This window comes from Seriola lalandi, unplaced genomic scaffold, assembly GCF_002814215.2.
Source record: "Seriola lalandi dorsalis isolate HSWRI2012SDOR001 ecotype SW California unplaced genomic scaffold, Sedor1 jcf7180002054556, whole genome shotgun sequence".
NCBI classification, from domain to species: Eukaryota; Metazoa; Chordata; class Actinopteri; order Carangiformes; family Carangidae; genus Seriola; species Seriola lalandi.
The window spans coordinates 26,119-50,726 of record NW_019525109.1 but is presented as its reverse complement, the minus strand read 5'-3'; the positions used below and the strand labels follow the sequence as shown (position 1 = coordinate 50,726).

At 40.1% G+C, this 24,608-nt stretch overlaps 1 protein-coding gene across 2 annotated transcripts in view; it reads left to right on the top strand.

Annotated features, from left to right (window-relative positions):
• The window catches only part of bcl2l11 (BCL2 like 11), a 24,483-nt gene extending 8,887 nt beyond the window's left edge, over positions 1-15,596 (top strand). For both annotated transcript variants that reach the window (XM_023415704.2, XM_087176459.1), the window contains exon 4: positions 10,784-15,596. In XM_023415704.2, coding sequence (XP_023271472.1) covers positions 10,784-10,948 — 165 coding nt within the window. In that variant the 3' untranslated portion in view covers positions 10,949-15,596. The remainder of the gene's footprint in view (positions 1-10,783) is intronic.
• Positions 15,597-24,608: the final 9,012 nt, after the last annotated feature.

Below are 24,608 nucleotides of genomic sequence, written 5' to 3'. Positions count from 1 at the left end.
TGTGTGTGTGTGTGTGTGTGTGTGTGTGGGTGTGTGTGCGGGTGTGTGTGCGGGTGTGTGCGGGTGTGTGCGGGTGTGTGGTGGTGGAGGGGGGGTAGAGTAGAGAGAAACCACCCGCAACCACAACTGTGGAGCTCTTGAGCAAAATGCTGACAGCTGATTGGCTGACAGGAGTCTGTGGTTTGCTAACATGTAAATGACTTTTATCAAATCCAACTTCATTTTGTTATTATTGGGATAAGGTTTTATTTATATATTTTAAAAATTGATTAGTCAGTGTTTATCAAACCGCTGCAGTACAGAAATCCAAACAAAGCCCAAATCAAGTCAAGGCAACAGCTGTTTAACTGTGTGGATGCAAAGCAAGATGTTGCTAAAGTGAGCAATGTGCTCAGCAGGACATGAGATAAAAGAGAGAGCGCCAGAACTAAAATGTCCCTTAAATCCTGCCGTGGGTGATCTGAGGGAGCCTGTGACCAGCTGGTTATTTCCACTACGCTCGGGGTGAGAAAAACGAAATGACTTTTGATCAGAAAATAACTAAGAAGACGGCCTGAAGCTGCTGAAAATGAAGATGCCACAGTAACCACTGCAGTTAAAAAACCTCAAAACAAAAAACAAGAAAACAGCCATATGATACAAAAAAAAAAAAAAAAAACAGACAGTGGAGGAGCAGAGGATGGATCTGTTGAACACAGAGGGGAAAAAAGCAGATCCATTCTCCTCAACAAAAGCCCTCAGCCAGTTTCCAGCAGTGGGATAGAAACAAAAACAAAACTTAGTGGTACAAATTGAGTGTTTTAAATGTGGTGAGGCCCAGAGAAGCTTAGAGACTGCTCACATTATAAAAGTGGAGCTTATTTGCTCAGCTTCAGTAGCAGCAGTGTCACTGATTACTTCCTTGTTCCTGATGTAAATACATGGAGGTGTTTGTGAATGCTGGCTCTTTATTGCTAGATGACAGTTATTTGCTTTTATTGTGTTGAATTAATTAGACAGGAAATGCAAATAAATTCCACTTTCACTACTTGTAGCGATTAAAAGATGGAGACACAGTAAAGACAGTTTTTTACTTTAAGGTGGAGTAGAGAGGTTTGTCCACTAGTAGTGCTATGGAGCAGTGTTTTTACAACCAGGTCCTCCCTGTTTCTGTATGTGATATGATACACATTCCTGCTGCTGGTTTCACTTTGGTCCGCTTACTGTTGGTGAAGAAGCGAGGTCATGTGCAAGAAGCTACGAGAAAGATGACTTAAAGCGAGCAAATTAGGTTTGCATTTGTTAGATATCAAAGATACCCTCCACACCATTGAAAAAGAGGTTTGAATATTTTTCAGCTTGTTTGCGCTTAAAAAGAAAAAAAATCAAATTTAAGAGAATACGTGAGTTGAGTGTTTTGAGTTATTCAGCTCTGATTATGACATGAAATGACAGTTACAGTAGTCTGACTGCAGCGTTACTGAGGAGATAATCCAATTATCCCAGGGAATAAAAATCCTCTGAATGCTGCAGTTTACGCATCAGTCAGTCAGTCTTGGTGTGTTGTAAAGTTGTGTAGCTGCAATAAGATTTCATTTCCTCTTGGCTTCTGTTTCCTTGGCAACATTTCTGCATGTTGCATCATCACAGTTTTATTTACTCCTCTATCAAAGAGCTGACGGGAGCTTTGGGAAGCCAGAGGGGAAGAGCAACAAAAAAAAAAAATCAGTGCTGGAGTGAGTTCACTTAAATCTCATCAGAGAAATGGATTAATAAATAGAAGTCAAGAAAAGGCATGACAAGACTGTTGTATCCCAGTGAAGGGCTTAAAAAGCTCCCTCAGTGTCAAAAGCTTAATAGCTATAGAGCTACAACTCTCCAACGAAGTCTGAAATGTGCTTCTGTGATTGTGTTGAACCTTCTAGCTGCTAATGAGCATGAAACAAGAAGACAGTTAACCCTTTCTGCCCTCTTGCATCTGCACTGATCAGTCACTGCATTTATCTGCCTTCTGCATGATCAAATATACTGTCAACACCCTCCTTGAACATTTCACCAAATTAGACACAGACAGTGGTTTAGTGAAGCCTGGTGAAGTTGGTATACTCTTAATTTATTACCCTTTTTCTTTTAAAGCAGCCCATCCAGCAATAGATAGATGCAGGGCATTTATCAACAACGACATTTAAAAAAATGGGCCAGTAGCCTAGTACTTTCACACTGTCACTTGACTTCTGCTGCTTCGACTTCAGGGAAAAGACTCATGAAATTAACATTTGCCACAGAAGAGAAGCTGATCAATACTTGCGCAGAGTATTTGGCGAGAAAGCTGCACAATTATGCATTTTGAATGAACTGTTCCTTAATCCATCCACACATGAAAACTGGAAGCAACGATTGCCCTGGTAACAGATGACTGAGTGTAGCCTACTTTTAAGCCCAGTGTATTTCAGGAAATGGCTCTCCCCAACTCAGTCATAATCTGTTAAACTAATTATTACCTCAAAGTCGATTTAACCTCGTACTATCTGCAGTGAGTTATAAACCAATTTTTTTTTTTTTTTTCCCAGGATGACAAAACGAAGGCATAACCTCCCTACTCTGCCACTGATTGGCTTACCCTGATATTTCTACCCTAACCAATCATCACTCTTCATGCCCAAACCTAACCGAGGCAACTAACGAAGGCAACAGGTACTAGCCAATCAGAGGCAGAGTAGGGCAGGTCATACTGAACAGAATGATTCATTACTGAATGATGCACACCAGGGGGGATGTAGAAGTGGGTATACACAATGTCGACTGAAAAATAAGGGGTATACACCGTACACCTGCGTGTACCCTGCGCTACACCACTTGGCTGACAGCAGTATCACTCAGCCCCTTCAGGAAGAATTGAATTCATTCCTTGTATATGGAAAATCCCACGCGCTGGGTTACAAAACCCGCCAAGAGTCATGCAAGGCAAAGCTGGTCTGGCCCCTGAGCTGCAGAGGAGAGCAGAGGGAGGCTGTAGAAATATGTGAGATCGTGATGAGTCGAGTCTGTGACTCAACGCCTTGTCACACTGACTGAAGACAGAAAGAGAAAGAGAAGTGTGTGTGTGTATGTTTGTGTGTGTCTTAACCTGGGTTAACCTGGGTACAGAACAATCCAGAAAGCCTCTGCACGTGTGCCTGTTCATGCTGCAGAACAATGAAGAGGCAGAGAAAAGAGGAACAGCAAGGCTTGTTCCCTGTTCTCTAGCCAGGTGTTGGTGTTGCTTTGGACAAGTGCTCATGCATGGTCACATATGATTTCATAACTGCAGTAACATGAGATGTTTTTCAGGTTTTTCAGATTTTAATCACACACTTAGTCATTAGTATAAGACGATAGAAGATTGTTTGTCAGTGAGACAAAGCAAGAACATTCAGTTCAGTTTTTTGTGCTAAGATTGAACAATCATCATTAATCCCCTTCTAACCGTGACTGCACAAAATAAACACATGGCTATAGAAATGGGGGCAAAACGCTTGGACACCACCTCAGAGGTCTGTGTTCAATTCCCAGCAGTGGTTGAACACAGCTGTGTTAACTGGTGGGAGGCCAGTGAGGGATTATGTCCTGGGAGGATAGCGTAAATCTCCACACAGTTCACTCCTCCGCTATCAAGTAAAAAGAAACATCTAGCGTAACAGGGGTTGCTAACTGTCGTTGCGTTTGAGGAGACAAAATGTTTTAACCGCAGAGTTCCTCCATCCGTAAAACTCAACTCTTAAATATGATCTGATAATGTCCCCTGCTTGGCAAGCATCAAGCCGACTCCCTGCCCTTCACCATGCAAGGTCCCCTTCCCAGGTCACCTAAGGCTCAGTTTGCTTTGCGTGATCCCTATCAGAATCCTGGATCAAACCCAGACACACTGGAGGAATTATACAGTATCTCCCAAACTGAATCTGAGTGTTGAAAGACCGGAGAGGAACTTAAGAAAGTTTCTGAGCAAAAGGAAATTTCAAGAAGTTCTCAACAATGCCATGAACAACGCACGTCGTCAAACAGGCTCGGCAGGGTAGGTTAATCATCATGAATCATATCTGGCCCTGAGGTGAATTTGGGGTGACTCAGGCAACTAGTGTGGTTGCCCCCGAACACCTCCGTCTGGACCCTAGAGCAGTGATTCCCACACTTTCTAACCTCAAAATGGAAGAAATATCTGCGTGCAGCCCGTTTCACAGCTCGCATGTGTCATACCAGATGTGAGCGGTTTAAGTAAGGAGTTATTTATCTTTCTGCACTTTATTTTAAACACATTTAGAGGTAATTCACAGGAAAAAAAATGGCAATTTTTTTTTCTTTTACATGCATTGCCTTGAATTTTGTGCAGACATTTGTGGTCCACAGAGGATGAATCCTACAGATTTTGGTGATCCCTTGAGTGTGAAGGTTGACATTTTTGCTTTTTGCTGAAATGTCTTGACAACTATTGGAAGGATTGCCATGAAATTACGTCAACACATTCATGGCGAATTTATCATCGGGCGTATGTAGATACTGTTTGCCGCTGTTAACAAAAGACAAAAGAAGCTTTATTCAGTGTCACTGTCTGAAGGCGTCAGCCAAGAGGCAGAGCCGCATCACCGCAGGCTGTAAAATGACTCGCATCATCTCAGATACATTCACGTACAAACACACAGGTGTTTCCTCTCGGTTCAGCTCATTCACTGCCTGAGAAATTAGCAAAGCACTTTCTAAAAATACTTTTACATAGAAACACTATTGAAGTGAGCAATTGTCAGGAATATATGTACAGCGGTGTGTAATCACCTGTATAATGATGTCTTATTTGTGTTTCAGTCTCTCTCTACCTTTGTCCTCATTTAATCTAACCTCTCTCTCTCTCTCCTGCTCTGTCTCAGTTAAACATTTACACAATATGTGCGTGATTATGTGTGCATGTTTGTTTTCAAACATCTGTACCGGGTGTGTGTGTGTGTGTGTGTGTGTGTGTGTGTGTGTGTGTGTGTGTGTCTGTGTCTGTGTCTGTGGTGTAACAGTCTAGTGTCCGTGACAGTGTAGATTCATTATGGCTCAGCCCTGTGGTTAAAGAACTCTCAGAGAGCAAAGCACAAGGTCTAATTATCCTGCCAAAACACACACAGGCACACATACAAACACACGCATACACACACACTTCAACACACTCAAACAAACTCCAACACACACTCTGTCATCTTTCAGTAGGAGGTAAAACCCTTTGTCCTGAAGACAGAAATAAACCCTGAGGAACACTGTGGACCAGTCGGGTGTCACTGGCTTGTGCTGCTTGTGCGTCATAGACAAAGAGCTAGAGAAAGACGGTCCTTCACTTTCCATGCAAAAAGCACCTTGTTTTGCATTTTAAATGACGCTCGGCTTGTTGTTTTGCAGTCACAAATCTTGCCTCAAACGTTTGAGGAGAAGGATAGAAGCGATATATAACAAAAGAAGCTGTGACGTGATGGAGGTCATCAGTCAGATTGAAAACCACAACATCATTAATGCAACTTCTGTGTGTGGGTTTGCATATAAACAGTAATGTGCAGACAGATGTTTACTGTTTGGGGAGGTTTCCATAGTGGCACTAAGAAGCAGAGAACTGGTAAGAGTGAGAAGGACAGAAAAATAATCAGTTTCCAGTGTGTGTTGTCTGTGTGTGTGTCTGTGTGTTTGGTGCTTGGTGCTTGTAAGTGTAGCCTTGTTTAGAGAGCTATTTTTGAGAGGCAGCATAGTAAGTTGTGGTGACCAAACAAAATCACATGAGCTTTTTGGAACGGGCTGACTCAATGTTTCCACTGTGAAAAGAAAGAGACAAGAAGAAGAGCAAGAAACCGAGATGAGAAATTTGAGACCTCTGCATCAGAGATGTGTCTTTGGGCAGAATCAGTAGCAGCTTTTAAACCCAGATACAAAAAATATGGCAAATACTGGAGATGGAAGAAAAGTGAACATCACATTACAACATGATTTACAGCTGCAGTGCATGACTCATCACACACGAAGACTTATACATTTAAACTTTTAATTGCATTAAAGTAATATCACTGATGTAAAATAAATGCAACATGGTTTTCATTAGGATGGATTCATACACCTGCCATATGTCAAGTTTCATCTCAAATGAATGGAAACCAACTGGTGCCTGAAGTGCAGGAAAAAGGAAATGTGTTTTTTTTTTTTTTACAAAACTCAATCTGTAGTCATTTGGATAAAATGTGCAATCAGCATTATCCTTTAAAATAGATCTGCAGATGTTGTGCATGAATTGTTTCATCTTGTTTGACTGGTTGATGGAATGACTGTGTGGTTGCATCACTGGTGCACCGACTTACTGTCTGACTTGATTGCATTATCTAAGTTTACTTGGCTGACAGCCCGCTCGGTTTTTCATTTGTGTTGTAGATGTTTCTTTCCTGCATGTCTATCACACACTAACATTATTGTTTGTATGTGTGTGCATGTCCTGTACATGTTGGTGCCTGTGTGTGTGAGTGTGTGTGTGCGCGAGCGAGCGAGATGAACTCCTTGTTAGAAGCCTGCAGAGTTGCAGTGACAGTAGGAAAATGATTTGTGGCAGCAGGTTTTCTATTCTCAAATGATGGAAGAGGTTATTTGAGGTAAGAGTTCAAATGAGGAAACTATTAGAGGATCCACCAGTGTGAGTCTGTGTGTGCATGTGTGTGTATTTCCTTTTCTGTAATCCTTAGGTTTAAGGTTGAAAATCAAGAGTGTTTGGTGAAACTGGTTTTGGCTTCACGTCAGACTCTCAGCCTGCAGTTTGTCAGCTGAGGAGTACATCTGCTTCTGATTGCAGTGGAAATCATACCTCTCAGCCTGACTGTGAAATACGACCAATCACCCAAATAACAGAGCAGCCCTATTGTCTGCATGGTGTTTTTGAACATAGGCAGTTATTTGTCTTGCCAGAACACTTGACTTACTGTAATACTTTTGACATTTCTGTTTGTGTTTGAATTAAACAAACAAGATACAACATGTTAACGTTGCTGGTGCTGCTTTTTACCTCTGGGCAGAGCGAGGCTAGTTGTTTTCCCTCTGCATCCAGTATTTATCTTAAGCTAAGCTAATAGCCTTCAGGATCAAGCATCATACTTAAAGCGTAGATGATAGGGATATCAATCTTCTCATCTAACACTATTAAGGTGAAAATGTAAGACAATAATCTGATCACTCACCATCTGATCCAGAGCTGCTTTGATACACTGAACACAGATGCTGGTCAGAAGTAAACGCCTCAGTTGTGTTAAACCACATAGAAGAGTCTCAGCTCCTCCCAGGTACACCACATCCTCCTGTTATGCTGTCATTGACAATTTCTCCTTTCATTAGCGGTAGATTTGAAATATAGCAAGCGGCAACCACGACTATGGAGCAAAATATAATATGGCAGGACATCAAGAAGTGGCATTGTGCAATTTGGTTTAGTCAGAAATTCATGATGGAGTTTAAAATTCACACTTTTTGCACCTGAAAACAATTGTTTAAAAGAAAAAAAAACTATCCCCTTTACTATTTACATGGTCAGATACCTCACCATGTAAATAGGCCTGACCATGTATCAATAGATCAACAAATCCAACCTGCAGTAGTGAAACAAGCTTTCAGTAAGTTTGCTTTGTATCTTGCGACTCATAAATTTGCCTGCACGGTCTCTTCCCTCACTCCTCAAGCTTCAGACCATCTTGACAGTCGGATCATTACAGCGGTTCATGAGGTGAGGAAAGAGCACAGGAACTGTGCCAGCTCAAAAACCACAAACCTTGTGTGTCTGTCTTCCAAAGCTGCTTTGAGGAGAGAGATGTCTCTAATGTGCAAAAATGATAAACACTGCTGTAAGCAAATGAACATTAATAACAATAATGTCAATGTTTCCACAACAAGAAAGTATAATTACATATCTAAAGGCCAGAAATGGTGTAACCTGAGAAAATAAATCACTGAAATTGTAACCCCTTACTTCTTACACTGCTTTTTTGTCTGTTGAAAATCCACTGCAACTTTCTACTCAAAACAAAGGTGAGGCTTTGAATTTAATGGGTGTTCACCTCTTCCACACCCACATGAAGCTTGATTTATGATAATGGCAGAAGTTTAAGTTGTGGAAATGAAATCAGTGTTTGGAGAGTTTGCTCTTCACTTCACTGCCAAACACAACAATCCCGCCATGACACTCAGGGAAATGGAGTCTTGGTTTTAGCTCGGTGCTTCCTTTACTGGTGTCTCTTCAAATGTTGGTTCATAGTTAGAAAGTTCATAACATGATGAAAAATCTCATAAAAGAAGGAAAAAAATGTCTTGTCAGATTAAAATGATTTTTCCACCAAGAGCAGCCATGCTAGCAGCTCTGTGAAAGTGTACACAACGGTGCTTTGAACCAAATGGTCAGCATGCTAACATGCTCACAATGACAATGCTAACATTGCTTATGTATGTTATCCATAAGCAACGTTATCTGGAGGTTCCATTCACAATGAATGGCATCGTGCGTGCCTCCAGTGTTTGAGTCGATATATGTGAATGGGAGAGTCAAGATGTCTTCCAGGTTCATTGTATCACTACTGTGGATGTGAGTCTTTCTGCCTCTTCCATAGTGGATTTCTTTCTCCACGAGTCCATGAATCCATCAGACTTGTCAAAATGGTTCTGAGAAGGAAATCAGAGTCTTGTTCGAATCAATATTCTGGCGGTTCCTTGGTCATTTCTAACCTGTTTGTTTGATTTGGTGATAATCAAAAGCAGAATTGGAAACAGATCGTGATTCATCACATAGTTAACGAGTCTTCCCCTCACCTGTTTCCTCCTCTGGCATTAGAGGTTTCTGTGGCTTTTGGCTCGCTTTTTGAATCTAACCACACAGCTTTGATATTCCTTTCTCTCTCTCTCGTCCGCAAAGATCCTGTTTTTCAGAGTACAGTCTCGCCCTGGGGCAAAAAGGCTTATTCTATGCCAGTTGATGTCTGGATGGTATTGTACAGTCCATCCGGTTGGGCTGTATTTGAAGGGCTTCGTGCCAAAACAGGACATCCATCTTCCAGCGGAAAAACTGATTCCTACGCTAGTAAATGTCTTGGTTAGTCTTGTAAATTTTTCAGTCAGAGCGTTAGGTTTCCTTTTTTTAAGTTTTATTTATTAGAGCAAACAGCAGTTGAGGATTGAATCTTTTTTAAACATTGAAACAGCTCCAAGATTTCTCAGCTGAGAGCTACAGAGTTCAGCCACAGCCTTCTGCTCTCGGCCAGTTGGAGCTATTTTTGTTCTTTTACTACAAGTTCATTAATTTAACGAGAAGAGTTCTCAGTGAAACCCATGTTTTGTTCCTAACATGGGTTTGAAATCGAACTAATAGGGAAATATGGTAAGTAACTTGGCCTCAAAATAACAGCAAAATCTCTCGTTTGAGTTGAAATTTCCCCTGCTATTATTAGAGGTGTTACTTGGTGTAAATGGAGTTACCAGATACTTTTTTTTCATTCACTGTGGAGATCTCCACCCACCTTCCCACTTTTCCTCAGCAACAGGAACCTTGTTGTGTTTTTTCGGGGCTGGGCTTCCCGGTGTGTGTCCACCCAGGGGAAATGTCCTTTCTCTTCTGTCAATGGGGCAGAAGCTGCTGTTGCCGCAGTGATGGACCGAGGCCAAGGCACAGGGCTGCCGACTGCAGGGATTGAGAAGAGAAAAGAAAAGCAAACACCTGTTTCAGTCGACGGCGTGCCAAATGTGTTGGAATGACTGTGGAACGGTGTTGTTAATGGCAAGAGACAGGAAAGCCAGCTGGGCCACACAATGTCAATGAACTATTAGAGTCCGAACCAGAACTACAGCAGGTGATTTCATTTACTAGTCCAATTCTCTACTTGAAGATGATGAAATGTTTTATGGAAGAAGTGCGCCAGGACTTGACCTGCACGGGTTAGCCAGGATTTGATTACTTTGGTAGATGATTCTAACGAGACCTTGCACAATTCGATGTGAATCAAACCAGACTCAGCCTGACCTGCTTCAGCTTTCTGTAAACTCAGCTCTCATTGGCCCATTGGTCTTGAACGAGCCTCCAATCAGAGTTTGAAGAAGAAATCTGGAGAAAGTCAGCTGGACTCGGTGTCACTCCTCTGTCTGTAATCTGATAATATTAAGAGTTCAGTAGTTCATGAGGTAGTTAGCTGATTTTTAAAGGGGCGTGTCGCCAATTTTACACATAAAGGTGAGTTTAATCGTGTTTGGGGTTACTGCTGCCAAAGGAGGTTCGATCAGTTATTAAATCCAACAGTAATGTTTAATGGTTGCATTCAATTAAGAACATCACGCACACACACAAACACACACACCATGTTGCGCATATGCATTCGTACACACACTGACTTAAAGAAATCACACTGTACTTACCTGCTTCCTGTGGATGTAAACATACAGTATGTATATATGAAGATTTGACGTATATCACAACACACTCAGAATGTTTTGTGAAATGAAAACGCAGTACGCAAAAGCAAAAATGATTAATCTGGACAACTTCCTGAACTGAACCAGATGTGCTGTTCAATATGTTAAATCTGTAGTTGTTGTCAATGGAAACTGCATAGATCATCATAGTTGAACATTAATGTCTGTATACATCGACTTCCCTGAACATCAGCATCCTTACTGCTGGACTCTTACTGTGTTCAAACTACTTCCTGTTTCATTTGGTCACTGGATGCTGGATATTTCTCTCATTACTACTGTAACATCCCTTCTTCTTCTTCTCTCTCTCTCCTTCTTGTTGCAGGGGGTGGCAGGTGGACATAGACATGTTGTGATCCATCCGAACCAGTTGCCACAAATCCACCAGGAGCCTGCCGTGCTGTTGTGCGTGGGCCTCCTGCTCCTCGTGATCGGACGAATAATCTACTACCACAGCAGTACGAACAGCCCGGACCACTCTCAGGTTTAGTCTTTGGAAAACCCAGCAGACGTAGCAATTTTTTTCTTAAATAATGTATCTGTGTTGTCGGATCCATCACATCTTGAATCTTCATTTTGTTTTGGGGGACGTCATTTTTATTCTCCATCTTTCTCTTTTGCAAATGAGGAAGGAGACGTTGGACTCATGTCTCATGACTCATTTTGATGGAGATTATTTGTTAACACATTCAAGGAACTCTAAAAACGCCTGTGTTTTTGTTTTTGCACCTGTATTTTTGCTTCACGGTCTCTATACCTTTGCAATGCTACCAAAGAGCCAGGATTTTGCACTCCTTTCCAGTGCAGAGGCAGTCATGTCACCTAAACATGCCTCTCTACAAAATGACACCTTTGGAAATTCAATTGTGCCTTGTACAGTTTCCTTTTTTTTGTTTTAGCTTCTTTTAAGGTTTTTTTTTTTTTTTTTGTACAGAGCTTATGAGTTCCCTGGGTGATCAACTCTGCAGACCCAGGGTTGTTAAAGTACCTAGGTCTGGTTAACAAAATTTTCCCCAAACTTTTCCCTCTGAAGATCTCAGTCCAGGAAAAATGATCTTGCACTCCTGTCACGCGAGGATCCAGCATGCCACAGACTCATGACCTGTGTGGGACACAACTGGGCCAAATTTTTGGCACACAATGTTCAGAAACTACTGTTTTATCCAACTTTCTGTTACCATGAAATACACGTCTTCTTAGAGTCAACTGTACATCAGCATTTTCAGCCACATAAATGTATTATGCCTAAATTTTGTACTAAATCACACAGATACAGAGTTTTACAAGTAAAGCCCGATTCAGACTAGATTAAGATTCCAGGGAGAGGTGAGGTGGGTAATGAAATATTTGTTGCGGTCCTTAGCAACTAACCTGCTTGTCCAGGATAATATTCATGCTGTTGACAAATTCTAGTATTTGGTTTGTAGAGCAGAAATAATCTGAGGGACAATCATTATCACCAGAAAAGTAGATCTCTGCTTGCAAAAACAAATAATTGGGACTGTATATAATTCCTGTGGCAGGGGAAGAATAAAGCGCTCTGGACTGATCAGCAGGTAAAATATTAAAACTACCCAACTTGCCCTGAAAATGAATTAAGTTTGAATTTAGCTTAATATTGTATTTGTCTGCATTAATCATAAAGTGTCAATTTTGTTTTGTGTCATATTCTAATACCCTGCATCAAGTTTTATCTACAGCAGCTCCTGCTTCATCAAATATGTAATCAGGTATCAGTAATCCAGATTTTTATTCCTTCAAAGGTACTTTAAGTAGATGCACAAAGATTGCTGAAGTTTTCTGAACAAACATGCATATTATAGAAATTTCTAGTCTTGGAAAATTGCAAAATTAATGTTTTATCCATGGATTTCAAGAGTACTTTACAACTTATTAAACAGCAATTGGTACAACATAGACAGTATAACTTGTTCATGTGTAAAGTGAACCTGCCCAGATAGATGTTTATAAAAAAACAAATAAAAAATGACCCACTGATATTAGTATATTGATACTGTGCCAACCTCCGAGTGACTGATACTCTAGCTTTGTTTTATACAGGAAAGCCTGTGTGTTTCTGTAACCACTACAGCCACTAGGCACATGGTCCTCCACACACATACACACACTAAAGTGTTTCATGAAATATATCCAAGAATTTCAGAATCACTTTTATCACCAAATACTATCTGTGTACATGGATTCTTAGAGAAAAAAAACAGTAAAAAGCATTAAGAGGCTTCATTTTCCTCTTTGCTCCGGTTGTATTCAGCATTAAAAACCAAAGATTTTGCACGTTAATGTTCAGAAGCAGGAGCAGATTATTTCACTTGTTAATGCAACGATGAGATTTTAATACTTGTTACTGAGCTGCCCAATTAGTGAAACTCAAAAGAACAACATGATGAACAAAATGAATAATCAAATTATGTCAATCATTTACAAACCTTAGTTCGACGACGTTTCAATAGTCAAAGCAGCTTTTTCTGTAGTGAGTGATCAAACAGTACCGTCTTCCACCGTTCTCTGTCTCAGCCTCTGGATTTACCATTAGCAGCCGGACTGATGTAGCTGACGTGTTGGTTTGTTGACAAGGTCATGGTATCCGTTTATTAGTGCAGTGATTCAGACCCAGCCAAGTCTCCTCACGCCTGCCAGGTCATTAAACACTCTGAGAGAGAGAGAGAGAGAGAGAGAGATTTCTGGACAGAAACCAAACACTGAATAACACAGAGTCAAAGAGGGGTTTTTGTTACTGACTGGTTACAGCAAACAGTGGTGATACGGGCTTCAGATTACGTACATTTATTCTTATCTTTGTGCTCATTAAAACATATCAGTTCTGGTCACTGTACTTTTTTATTTATTGGCTTGTGATTACTAAAATGCATGATAGCAGTTACAGCTGATTAAAAACTGAAGCAGAGCGACGATACCCAGCTTGTGAAAACCTTATATGCAAAAAATATGAAATACCTGGAGGATGCCGTTTGAAATACGTCAGTTTCTTTAGTTAAACTGTTCAGTTTTAGGTGTTCAAAGATACAGTGTTGAACAAGAATTATGCAAGGAGAAAAAAAAAATGACCCAAGCACCTTAAATGGCTGAGAGTATATGCATGTTCAGCATGAGGGATGTGCTGTGCTGCTCTTTATCTTAGGTGGGGGAACTTGACCAGATGTGCAATTGCCAAACCAACCAGTGACTCCTCAACAGTGAAGCCTTCTGTCTTCAGATAAAGCATTAATCTCCCAAACAGGACTATTTATAATCTAGACTGGGTGTGGGTTCACCATTTTCTGCCACACAGTAGTAAACATCAAACACTGTATTTTAATGTTGACCAAAGAGATTTGTGCCATCCTGTATGTTGTTTTGATCGGTACCAATCAATCAGAAAGCCAGAGTATGTTCATTCAGGAATCGCATTTAAAACTTTGCTCTTCATTGGAAGTTCATCTGTTTCACATTGCAGATACTGTTTTGTTATTTGTGTCACATGTGCTGGATTTAATCGTCTAAAACAAATTAGTTCCGCTCCGTGTGAGGCTACCCACACAGGAACAGCAAATCAGAACAGCAACAGAAGTTTTGTTGTAACACAATCAATAACTAAATTCATCTGAGTATGTTTGAGTCACTCCTGGGTGTTTCCGTTGTCCTGTCAACAGCCATTCATCACAGATTAAGTGTGATCCTGGCTTTCATCATTCCCAAACTCTCATTCCAGCAACTCTGTAACCTGTGAAATCACTTTTTTTTTTTTTTTAATGGTTAAATCAGCTGTTCAGCCTCAAGAGTTTCATTTTCTAACATCCTACTCTGAGTCGATGGATTAGTGTCAGGTTGTCAGCTCAGTAACTGAAGCTTGTTGACACATGTTTTTGCACGCATAAAGTACATGGTGGAGACTTGGATGATTTATTTCTGTGGATAAAATCGACAGAAGAACCTGCTTTTGTACAGATGTCGAAACTTCACCAGCTGATCCACCTCTCACGTGAAAACAGTCTCACAAAAATAATGTGTAAAGGACAGAATCAGTCAGAAAACAGTTGTAAACGATGGATTAAACTCAGAGGCGGGGCCAGAATCTGACTGGCAACCCGACATTACTTGTTGGAAAGTCAGTCAAACAACCACAAAGAGATACAGGACAACCACAAAAACACACAAACTACCACTGCACCACATTCAAAGTGTTTTTTAAACCCTTTAAACCTGCCCCTCGGTAAATCTACTTTTGCCCAATTTTCATTCATCGGTCACTAAAGTTTAAAACTTCTCATGTCATTACGTCCACATTTACTTTTCACCACGCTGTATCACACTACTTTCTGTTTCTAGTCGTGTTTCCTCCTTGTCGTTCATTTCCTGGTAGAGATTCATGTAAAAGAAGATGAAACATTTCAGATTAGTGACACACAATATTCTTTTGGAGATGCAAACGTTTCACGCTCGTCTTCCTGTGTACCAAATTTACTCGCTTTGCTTTTCCGCCGCTGTGACACTGAGAGCGCTGTGACTGCATGTTGATTTGTGATATTGTGCCATGTGAAACCTTAGACCTCATTTTGAAGTACTGTATTAGAGCTGGAGTGTGAGAGGAGAGCATGGCAGGGAGGAAACCGAAAGATGAATTACCGTCTTCTGAAACTGATATGGAAACCTAGTTATGTGTTGATTCATCAACTAACTTTAGTAGGTGTCGCAGCACAGAAACAGTTGTGTGACATTTTACTTTTACTGGCTGGTGATTTGTATTTGTTGGAGCTTCGAGGATTAATGGAACAGGAGAATAATTCAAAGTCAATGATCTGTCCACAGGAAAAGCAACATTTATACTTCCTCTTCCTGTTTTTTTCATTGGATCTGTTAAAAAGTTAAAACACATGAAGTATAGGGGGCCCAGAGAGACTGAGGTGTGTTGTGCTTTGCTGCAAATGCTGTACAGAAATGCATCTATTGGAGCCTGTTTGTGCAGAAATAGAAACAAACTAATATGAACGACTCCAAACGACCCAGTTCAAATGTAGCAATGATTTTTTTTTTTGTTTATACTGTTGTACATTTTGAAATATTGTAATTATGCTGTTTTAATTGCTGTAAATAAAGCATTTTCATCTTTTTACATTTAACTGCATGAGGGATTTATTGTATATTGTACTTGTTTGTCAACAGAAATATTGCGTTATTGTACTAAGTTATTACATTTAACTGACAACTGTTACTTCTTAGTTTTCAGATTAAGATGATCAATTTTACATTATTTACAATTACAATTATACAAGGATTTGTTTTAAATTAAACTATCCCATAACAGTAGAGAAAACACACAAGATTAGCTATATTAATTATTCATTTTAACATTAATTATTAATTTACAGATAAACTTTTGAATAAACAGTATTTTTGGCTGGACCGGTCCAGCGCGACATCCCTAAATGTGAGTGAGTGAGTGACACCATTGGTCAGTCAAGTGCTGGACTTTTTCCATTTGCACTTTCTCTTTGAAAATGGTTTGGCGTGAACAGCGGATCCACGCTTAAAAAAAAAAAAAAAAAAAAAGCACCTAATGGCGAATCTTGTTACCTAGCTACTCTCCGCAGAACAGTCCCCAGCACTGCACTGCGAGGGAGGTGAGAGCCACTCGGATGAGAACATCTTTTCTGAGAATTGGCTGTATTAAAATACAGTATATGTGAGCACAGCGAGTAGGAGAGAAGCAAACGGATAAAAGACTGAAGCCGTCTGACACAAGGCAGAATGCAAATATCTCACAAAGATGTCATGAATATGCAAATTTGCATTTTACATTCATATGGAAAACTGTGACCCCATCCTTTAAATGCGCAGTCTTAATACTTCTACCCTTAGACATAGAACCAGTTTACATAGATACCATAATACCGTAAACTAAATGTCCTCCATTCTCCTTTTAAGTACTTTTAACAAGAATTAGTGAGATATGTTTATAAACTATAGACTAATAATCATTTTTTGTAAAATCCATATATGGTTCATCAGCAGCCTCTTAGCTCATTTCAGGTCATTGCACTTTGCCGGGATAAAAGTTAATTGAGGTGAAATGAGAACAGATTTTTTTTTTTTGAGTAACTGTCTGAGGCAAACTCTCGCTTGTTATTTTCTTCCTCCTATTATCGTGTGTGTGTGTGTGTGTGTGTGTCTGTGCGCGCGCGTTTGTGTGTGTGTGTGTGTGTGTGTGGGTGTGTGTGTTCGCTCATCTGCAGGACACGGAAAGTACGGTGCCTTCCACAGCTTGGCACAAACACATGCTCAGATAATTATATGTCTTCCACACAGTCACTCATACACACAACTCATTAACACACACACACACACACTCGGTCATGCGCACAAATGGCTCCTGTGTGCACACACACACCTTCACACACGTATATGAGTCAGAGCAGCAGTCCGGCAGGGTGGATTCCTTCATCTGCAGAAAGAGAGAAGTAAGTGTTTTAACCCTTTGTGGTTTCAAGGTGAGAAGACAACAAGACTCAGATTCTACTTTCATACAGCAGATTTGCTTTTGTTAAAGTCAAATTGAAATGAAATTTCATCATGATGTGATGCGACAGCATACAGATCAGCTTTGTAAAGGTCATGTGCTGTGCATTATTTAGAGACTCTCCGGGTGTTTGGACAAACGCCCCCTGTCTGTACGTATAGTCACTCAGATCATTTGATTTCCTGTTACAAAAACTTACTGCTCTATCATTGGTGGTGACACTGACCAATAGCCAGGCAGCAGTTACAACACATTCGTTTTCTAGCTAATATGATTGCATTTATACATTAATATGTAATAAATGGTATAAAGTATGTGGGTTTAAGTGGCTGTAAGGACATTTTTATGAATGTACATGAATGTATTTGTCAAAAATTATAATTTCTCATCTTCCTTCTATATATTTACATCTGCATTTTACTATGTTGTCATTGATTATCTGTTTATACAGTAGCCTCCACTTACAGGTGCCTACAGGAGGAAGTCGGCACATTAATGGACACTTGCTCACAACGGCACGTCCCGTGTTCATCTCGGCTTGCTGATTGAGCCACCACACAAACATCCACCAGGAGAAAAGTGCACCGCAACCGTCAGTTTGCAAGGTAGGCTAATTAACTAATTCCCTATTGGTTGCAGTACATTAAATAGATCAAGCCGGTTTGGTCTCTTATACACACCACAGCCTCATGTCTGTGTTCAAAGACCTGTGCACCTGCAAAATTGACAGACCCCCAGGGGCCCTCAAATGCACCAGGTTAATTTTATAGCAATCAGTTTACAGCAATTCAACTGAAACTTTGGGAATATGGGATTATGCATCACTAAAGCACGATATCAACTGATATGATAAAGACCCTGATGCCTGGGACACACTGCCGGCTTTGTGTGTGCGTGACGGCTACCTGGCTGAGCTGCTGCGGCTGACACGCATGTGTGTCCACACCACATGTGTGCCTGCTGCAGAGCTGCTACTGCCAGCCCTGTCTTTGCAGACACTCAGCACCATGCTACTGTCATCTTAATAAACTTAAATTATCAATGTTAGCTATTTAGCATAACAGCCCTTTATGCTAATACCAGAAGTCATGTGACTTTTAAGATATAGAGGGAAAATGCTGCCCTTCACCTCTTCAGTTATATATATAATTATATCTTACACTGAGTTTGTGCTATGACTCTATGGTACACATGTAGCATCCCCTCTCTCCTTTAATAACATGCAACTGCTAAAATGGTTAAAAAATATAATGTTTACATTTTTCATGTGTGTGACATATTCAGACACACCCTCGACATTGAACCTATAGTGAAAGGTGTCAGTTATGTAATGTTGCTGGTATGATGCCAGTGTCACTATCAACAGATCGTTTCCCTGTCTATTTCACTCGGAACCACATGCGTCACGCATGACAAATAGGCGAGACACCGAAACCGTAGATGACACACTGCGGCAGGGAGGCAGCTCATTTTTGCCCCAGGGCCCCACAACAGTTAAATCCAGTCATGTAGGTGAGAAGAAGCAGGCAATGGTATTTAATGTGTTGTGTTACAGACGTTGCCTATTGATCTAAGAACAGTTCCTGACAGTAAAGCACACTCCAATCCAATATCAAGACACTAGCAAAGTTACCTTTAACTGCTCCTCTGCTTTAAAGGTACAGCATGAGTTTTGTCATTCATGTAAATGTGATTTTCTGTAAGTCCCATCTGTGGTATCTCATATATTGATGCTACTAACAGTAAAGCATTGGCCATGATTACACAGAAAAACAACTTTGTACTTTTGTGGTTTACAATGGTTTGGTTGCAACCAACACCTTTCCTTCAAACCACCACTGCCTACTGTGTAAAGCACAGCAGGAACCAGGTGTGCACAGAGTTTCCTCACTGTTACCTTTCACTCTCAGCTCTCTCTGTCTCTCCCACACAGTCAGTGAAACAGCTCAGTCTGCTGTATGCTTGCTTTGTTGGGGCCAAGAGGAAAACGTATTCAGGATGCTGTGGTCAGCACCTCCAGTCTATTCTCTTCCTCTATTGACTGTTGTCTGTGAGTGTGTGACATGTGAGCCTCCGAAAGACATATTCAGACCCTTTACCTCAATACAGATATGATGTAAAAGTTTATCCATTACAGGTAAAAGTGCTGCATTCACAAGCAAGAGTGTGTGAGAATTATCAGCACAAAGCAGCTAATGCTCTGCACCATGTGACTGTCAGCGTTATAAGCTCAAGTCATCAACGTTCGCTATTTAGCATAACTTTCCTTTATGCTAATACCAACCTGAATCTAGCTGAATATACTATTAGGTAGCCTGCTAACCTTTAGCTATGATTTTACTCATTCATCCAAATCCATCCATAATATAAACTTATTAATTTTATTTGCACAAATTATGATATTTTCATAGTTCCCAACTGTCCCCTAAAAAGCCACAGTGTACTCATTTGATCTAAAGATGGGTAATATATCAAAGAAAAACCAACATGAGGTGTCTTAATAAGGCATCGGTGCAACACAGGCCTCCTGAGCAGCTGCAGGGCTCCTTGGCAGAGACTCTACAAATCAATGAAACTCTACTGGGAGATGATGGAACATCATTCTTCCAAAGACTTTCCCTCATTTTGTGTTTTGATGCTGCTGGAGCACCGAGTCTAACACATCGCTCCAAAATCTCTCATAGATGTTCAGCTGGGTGGAGGTCTGGTGACTGTGTAGGTCAGTGCACATGATTCACGTCATTATCATACTCATTAAACCTTGTGTCTTGTTTGTTAGCATCTGCACTCATTATACAATCTCCTAGAAATTACATTTGTGTACAACTAAACTGCGACAGTAAAATACATCATTTCTGCCTAGATTATGTGTAGAGATGATGTCTGAATGAATGAAGCAAAACATTTATTAACAGCGGCGGAGTCACCAGGATGTGGTTGGGGTGGATGTAAGGGGTATGAAGCACATAACTGTCACACCAGAGACTGGGGTTTGCCTCCACAGTCCTGCCTGTGGTTAGTCTTAGGCAACAAAAGCACTTTGGTTGAGGTTAGAGAAAGATCATGGTTTTTGTTAAATATAGTTAAATAAACATGTTGTGTCTGAAGTCATTATGAACTTTTTCTGTATTAAACCTTACCAAATACATTGTCTGAGAACATTTTCACTGGTACGTTCAGGACTGACGTATTTGCGACTTGCCAAATATGTCAATTAACAACAAATCCTTGTTATGTTATTTGAAAATGTAATCCGGTTTCATTTAAGTTTCCTACAACACATATTTGCTGTTGCAGTTTAGTTGCATATTGACGTAATTTCTAAGAGTTAGGATTGTATTATGATGTTCTGCACAGTAATTCAGAATTCATTATCTACGTCATAGTCGGCCCATCTGTTAACACCAACTCAAAAGTGATGCGGATTTAGAAGTATAGGCTTCTAATTTGCAGTGAATTCTTAAAACCAGGCTAGAATTAGTTTGCAGTATGGCTTTTGGACGTAGAAATGGTTTTTACAGCTTTAACTTGGTTAGTGATTTTGGTTTTTGTGGTCTAACATGAATGTTGTCATTTCCTTGTCGTGAGGGCTGCATTGATGAAGTCGAGGGGAGCAGTTTACTGGACATGTTGCTCCGTGTGGAAAGTGTGGGCAGCGGAAATCTCTCTGTGTTTGGTCACTACTGATGAAGGTTTGACTGGACCATGTGGTCATCCTCAGAATAGAAATGATTAAGTCCTACTCCTATTATAAAAAATGTTTCATGCTTGAAGCTGCATAAACTTTCTGTTTTGTTTTTGTTTTTTTTTGTGGATGGAGAGCGACAACAAGCTGAAGTTCACACGTTTGACATAGTGGCTAAAGTAAGCGACCATATTAACATATTGAAGTTTAATATGGTGAAGATTTTAAAAAACTGCTGCCCATTTGTCAACATGTTTCTGGCTCTGTTTTGGTCTCCACTCCTGAGGGAAATATCTGACTCTTAAGCAGCTAAATGTTCCAATATGTTCATCAGCGAGGCGCTTACAGTGTCTGTCCACTGTTTGCCGAGGATAGGTCGTGTACAGCTTCCTTCTGTGGCTGGAAACTGAATCAATGATGTTTTGGACTGTAAAACCAAAATCACGAGTTGAAAGAAGCTGAAATTCTCCTTACAGCTGAGGGGAAATGTAGAAGCAGGAAGTTTGTTTCATCAGCAAGTTACCCCAGAAGTGGGTATGCATTTTGCTACAGTGGCTAATTCCTGTGTTTACTTTGGTTGGACTGAAATACACATACATACATAGTTGTATAGTTGTTTTGACAGATTGTTTTCCGAATCTCTACAAGAGAAGTGACGGATGCAAAGTTACCATGCCCCACAGATGTCCCCTAAATGCCTCATATGCAGACAATCGGTAGAGGGTAGTTACAGCACACATCATCAGGGGTCGTCATCAGGGGTTTTGGGGCAGCAGCAGTTCACTGTGTACAGTCTTTATAGGAGGTTTAAGGGGGTTTATAGATGTCATTGCAAAATGTGCCAATGTGTTCGCCTCTCCTGATGGTGTGCCTCTGATTGTAATGGATGTAAATATGAAAATATGACCCAGATTGAAAAATGAAAAAAATGCACAAGAATATGTTATTAATATTTATTAATTTATTGCACACATTGAAAAAAGAATTTTGATTTATTATTTATTATCATTATCATCATTCGTAATTCATTGCTGCAGAGCCTCAGTAAAGACACACTGACAAAGAACACACTGAGGACAACTAGCAGGACAGGAATGGCAGAATTTGAAAAGACAGCAGACGTAATAAGACAGGACAAATTTTAGTTACATAACTCATTTAAATACTACCTGTCCTCATTGAATAATTATGAGATAACACAGGTACAGTCATACTATATCTGCAACAGGAGAAGAAGTCGCAGAAGAAAGGGAGAAAGGAGAGGTTGCATTATCTGTGTTGAAAATTTTAGGTGAGGGCTGAGAGAGGAAGTCGACCTTTTCATGTCTCAGGCCTCATCAACAGGCCCTCCGCACACACACGCACGTACGCACGCACAAAAGCAGAACATTGGCCAATGCTAAAAAATAGAAATTTGCTTTCTCCCGCAGTCTGGCATGTTTCTTTACACAGATGCTCACACCATGTGACCCTGGTCCTCTCTTTTTAAAATTTTATCCACATGTCCTCATTAAAAATATGGACTACTTCCCATGATACGTGATGTCCCTTTGATAAGCGCTGTAAAAAAAGAAAAACTAAAACACACTTCCTCCACTTTCTCTTCAAAAAGCTGTGGCTTTCAGAGAGAATATGACTCTCTCTCTCTCTCTCTCTCTCTCTCTGTTCGTGTGTTCATGCACATACAGTATGTGAGCCTGTTTTTGTCTTGGTATCAAAGCATCTCTATATGTGATCAGCGCTGCAGTGTCAGGCGCAGTGTTGCAGCTCTTTGGCTCAGTGTTACATCAGCCTCACTGATGCAGATATGCAGCTCTGTAGCAGCTCAGGCCAATGTATACCACCAGACTCATCGAGGCAAATCAGGCCCGGAGCTCCAGAGTCAACTTAACAAATCCATGCTAATGAGGGGAAAACCACAACTGAGCCATAGCAAAGAAAATGTTACCAACTTAACCAAACTGCTGCAAAAGAAAGAAGTGAAATGTAAGAGAATACACTGACACAACCAATTTAACTCAAACTAGTCCAGACTAACTTGATATGCACAGGCGACCGTGCCACTCTGTGAGACACTAATCACAACATTCATGAGTCAGAGGACAAAACATGTCAGAGTAAACCAAACCACAAAGCACCAAAACACCCCATTCACAGAGAGACCAAACAGGATCCAAATTAAAAAAGCCAAATCAAACACGCCCAATTTAAAGGAGCCATTTGTAAGTTTTGCTTTTGCTACATAACCAGTGTTAGCAACTGTCTACGTCCTTACCAGTCGGGAATAAGTCAAGTCGAGTTTAGCATCAAACTTCATTCCTTTACTTACCAAGAGTAGCAGCAGTGGAAATCAACGCCCTTGTTTTGCTTCTATTTCTTTCAATTCTTCTACTGAAGTTAGCATGCTAACCAGCTAGCCCCAGCCCTTTCTTGTCACTTTCTGATAGTGAGTCACTGTAGTGTCCAGTCCGCCCTGAAGGTGTAGCGCTGCTCAGAGGACACATGATGACCTCTTGTCTGGTAAATATAATGATGGCTGAAGGTTTCGGCAAATACTGGTATGTAAACAGCTCTTAATGCTAAGGTTGGCTATGTAGCAACAGCAAAACTTACAAATAGCTCCTTTAAAAAGCACAAAATAATTAACTAAATTAACTGATTCACTATTAATTAACTAATAAATTAATGAATTAAATAAAACCAAATCAACCAGCAATGACAGAAATGGCAAATTAGCTTGCTAACTAAACTGGTACTAATTCACCTTCCAGCTAGTAAATAGCCAGCAGCCAGTTAGCTTAGCTCAGTGCAAAGGGGGAAACAGCTACCTTGGTGCTGTCCATAGGCAACAGAATCTGCCTTCTAGCACAAGCTCACCAAACACATTATTATACCTTTTTTATTTAATGTGCTAGGCTTTACTAACTGCCTACTTCATGCCTTAATAGTCATTTGCTCCAAGCATAGCTAGTTCCACCAAAACAGTCAACTTGAGGTAGTATTATGTGGTATTAAGGTACTGTAGCATACAAATAGGCTAATCTGTGCAGGTTTACTATTCAGTCATTTGGCAACAGCAGAGTAACATTTTACTAGCAACGTTATCTGTTTATTTCCTGATAGCAGATGTTTTCTACTTCACAGACTTGTACTTTCAACGTTTCTTCAGTGAAATAAAATGTAATGCAGTTGTTTATCTTTTGTACTGTACTGAAGATTTAACTGGGAGAGTTTCCAAGTTGCACAAGTTCTCCAGCAGTATCTATAGGAAAAATCAATGGTACTATTTACTTTGAAACTCTTCTGCACTCCACAAATTCTATACAAATTCCCTAAAAGACAAAAATAATAATATTTTTTTTGGTTTGTGTTTTTGGATTTACTGACAACAACAAATATGAAAACAATCATCAACCTTTTTTTTTTTTTTTTTTTACACAGCCTAAGCATGACTTACAGTCACATGCTGGGAACATGGGAAACAAGACCAGACTCAGAAAAGCGATCTCAGTTCTCATATTACCCAACTAGACCAACCAAAAGAAGAAAAAGGTTTTAAAAAAAAATAAGTTCAATTAAAGTTTTTGGAGAAATTTTATTAATTGAAAACATAAAATATGTACACAAGCAAAATCTGAATGAAATGATTTAAAATGTATAAAGTGTAAGAAAACAAGAGATTATTGGTTAAATCTAAAGAGACATTTTTACAGTGAGGGAAGGATAGTGAGAAAGCACCGGGTCATTGTTGTTTATCAGTATCACTGGTGCACAAAATGTAAAGAGTGGTGCCCATTGTGTCAGTATACTTGCAACTTACTGTAAAAGGCAACAAACTGAACTGAGTTATTGGAAATGATAAATTGTGTTTGAGTGATGCACTTCCTTTACTGGCTCTCGAGCTCAACTTAACTTCCTGTTTACAGCTCC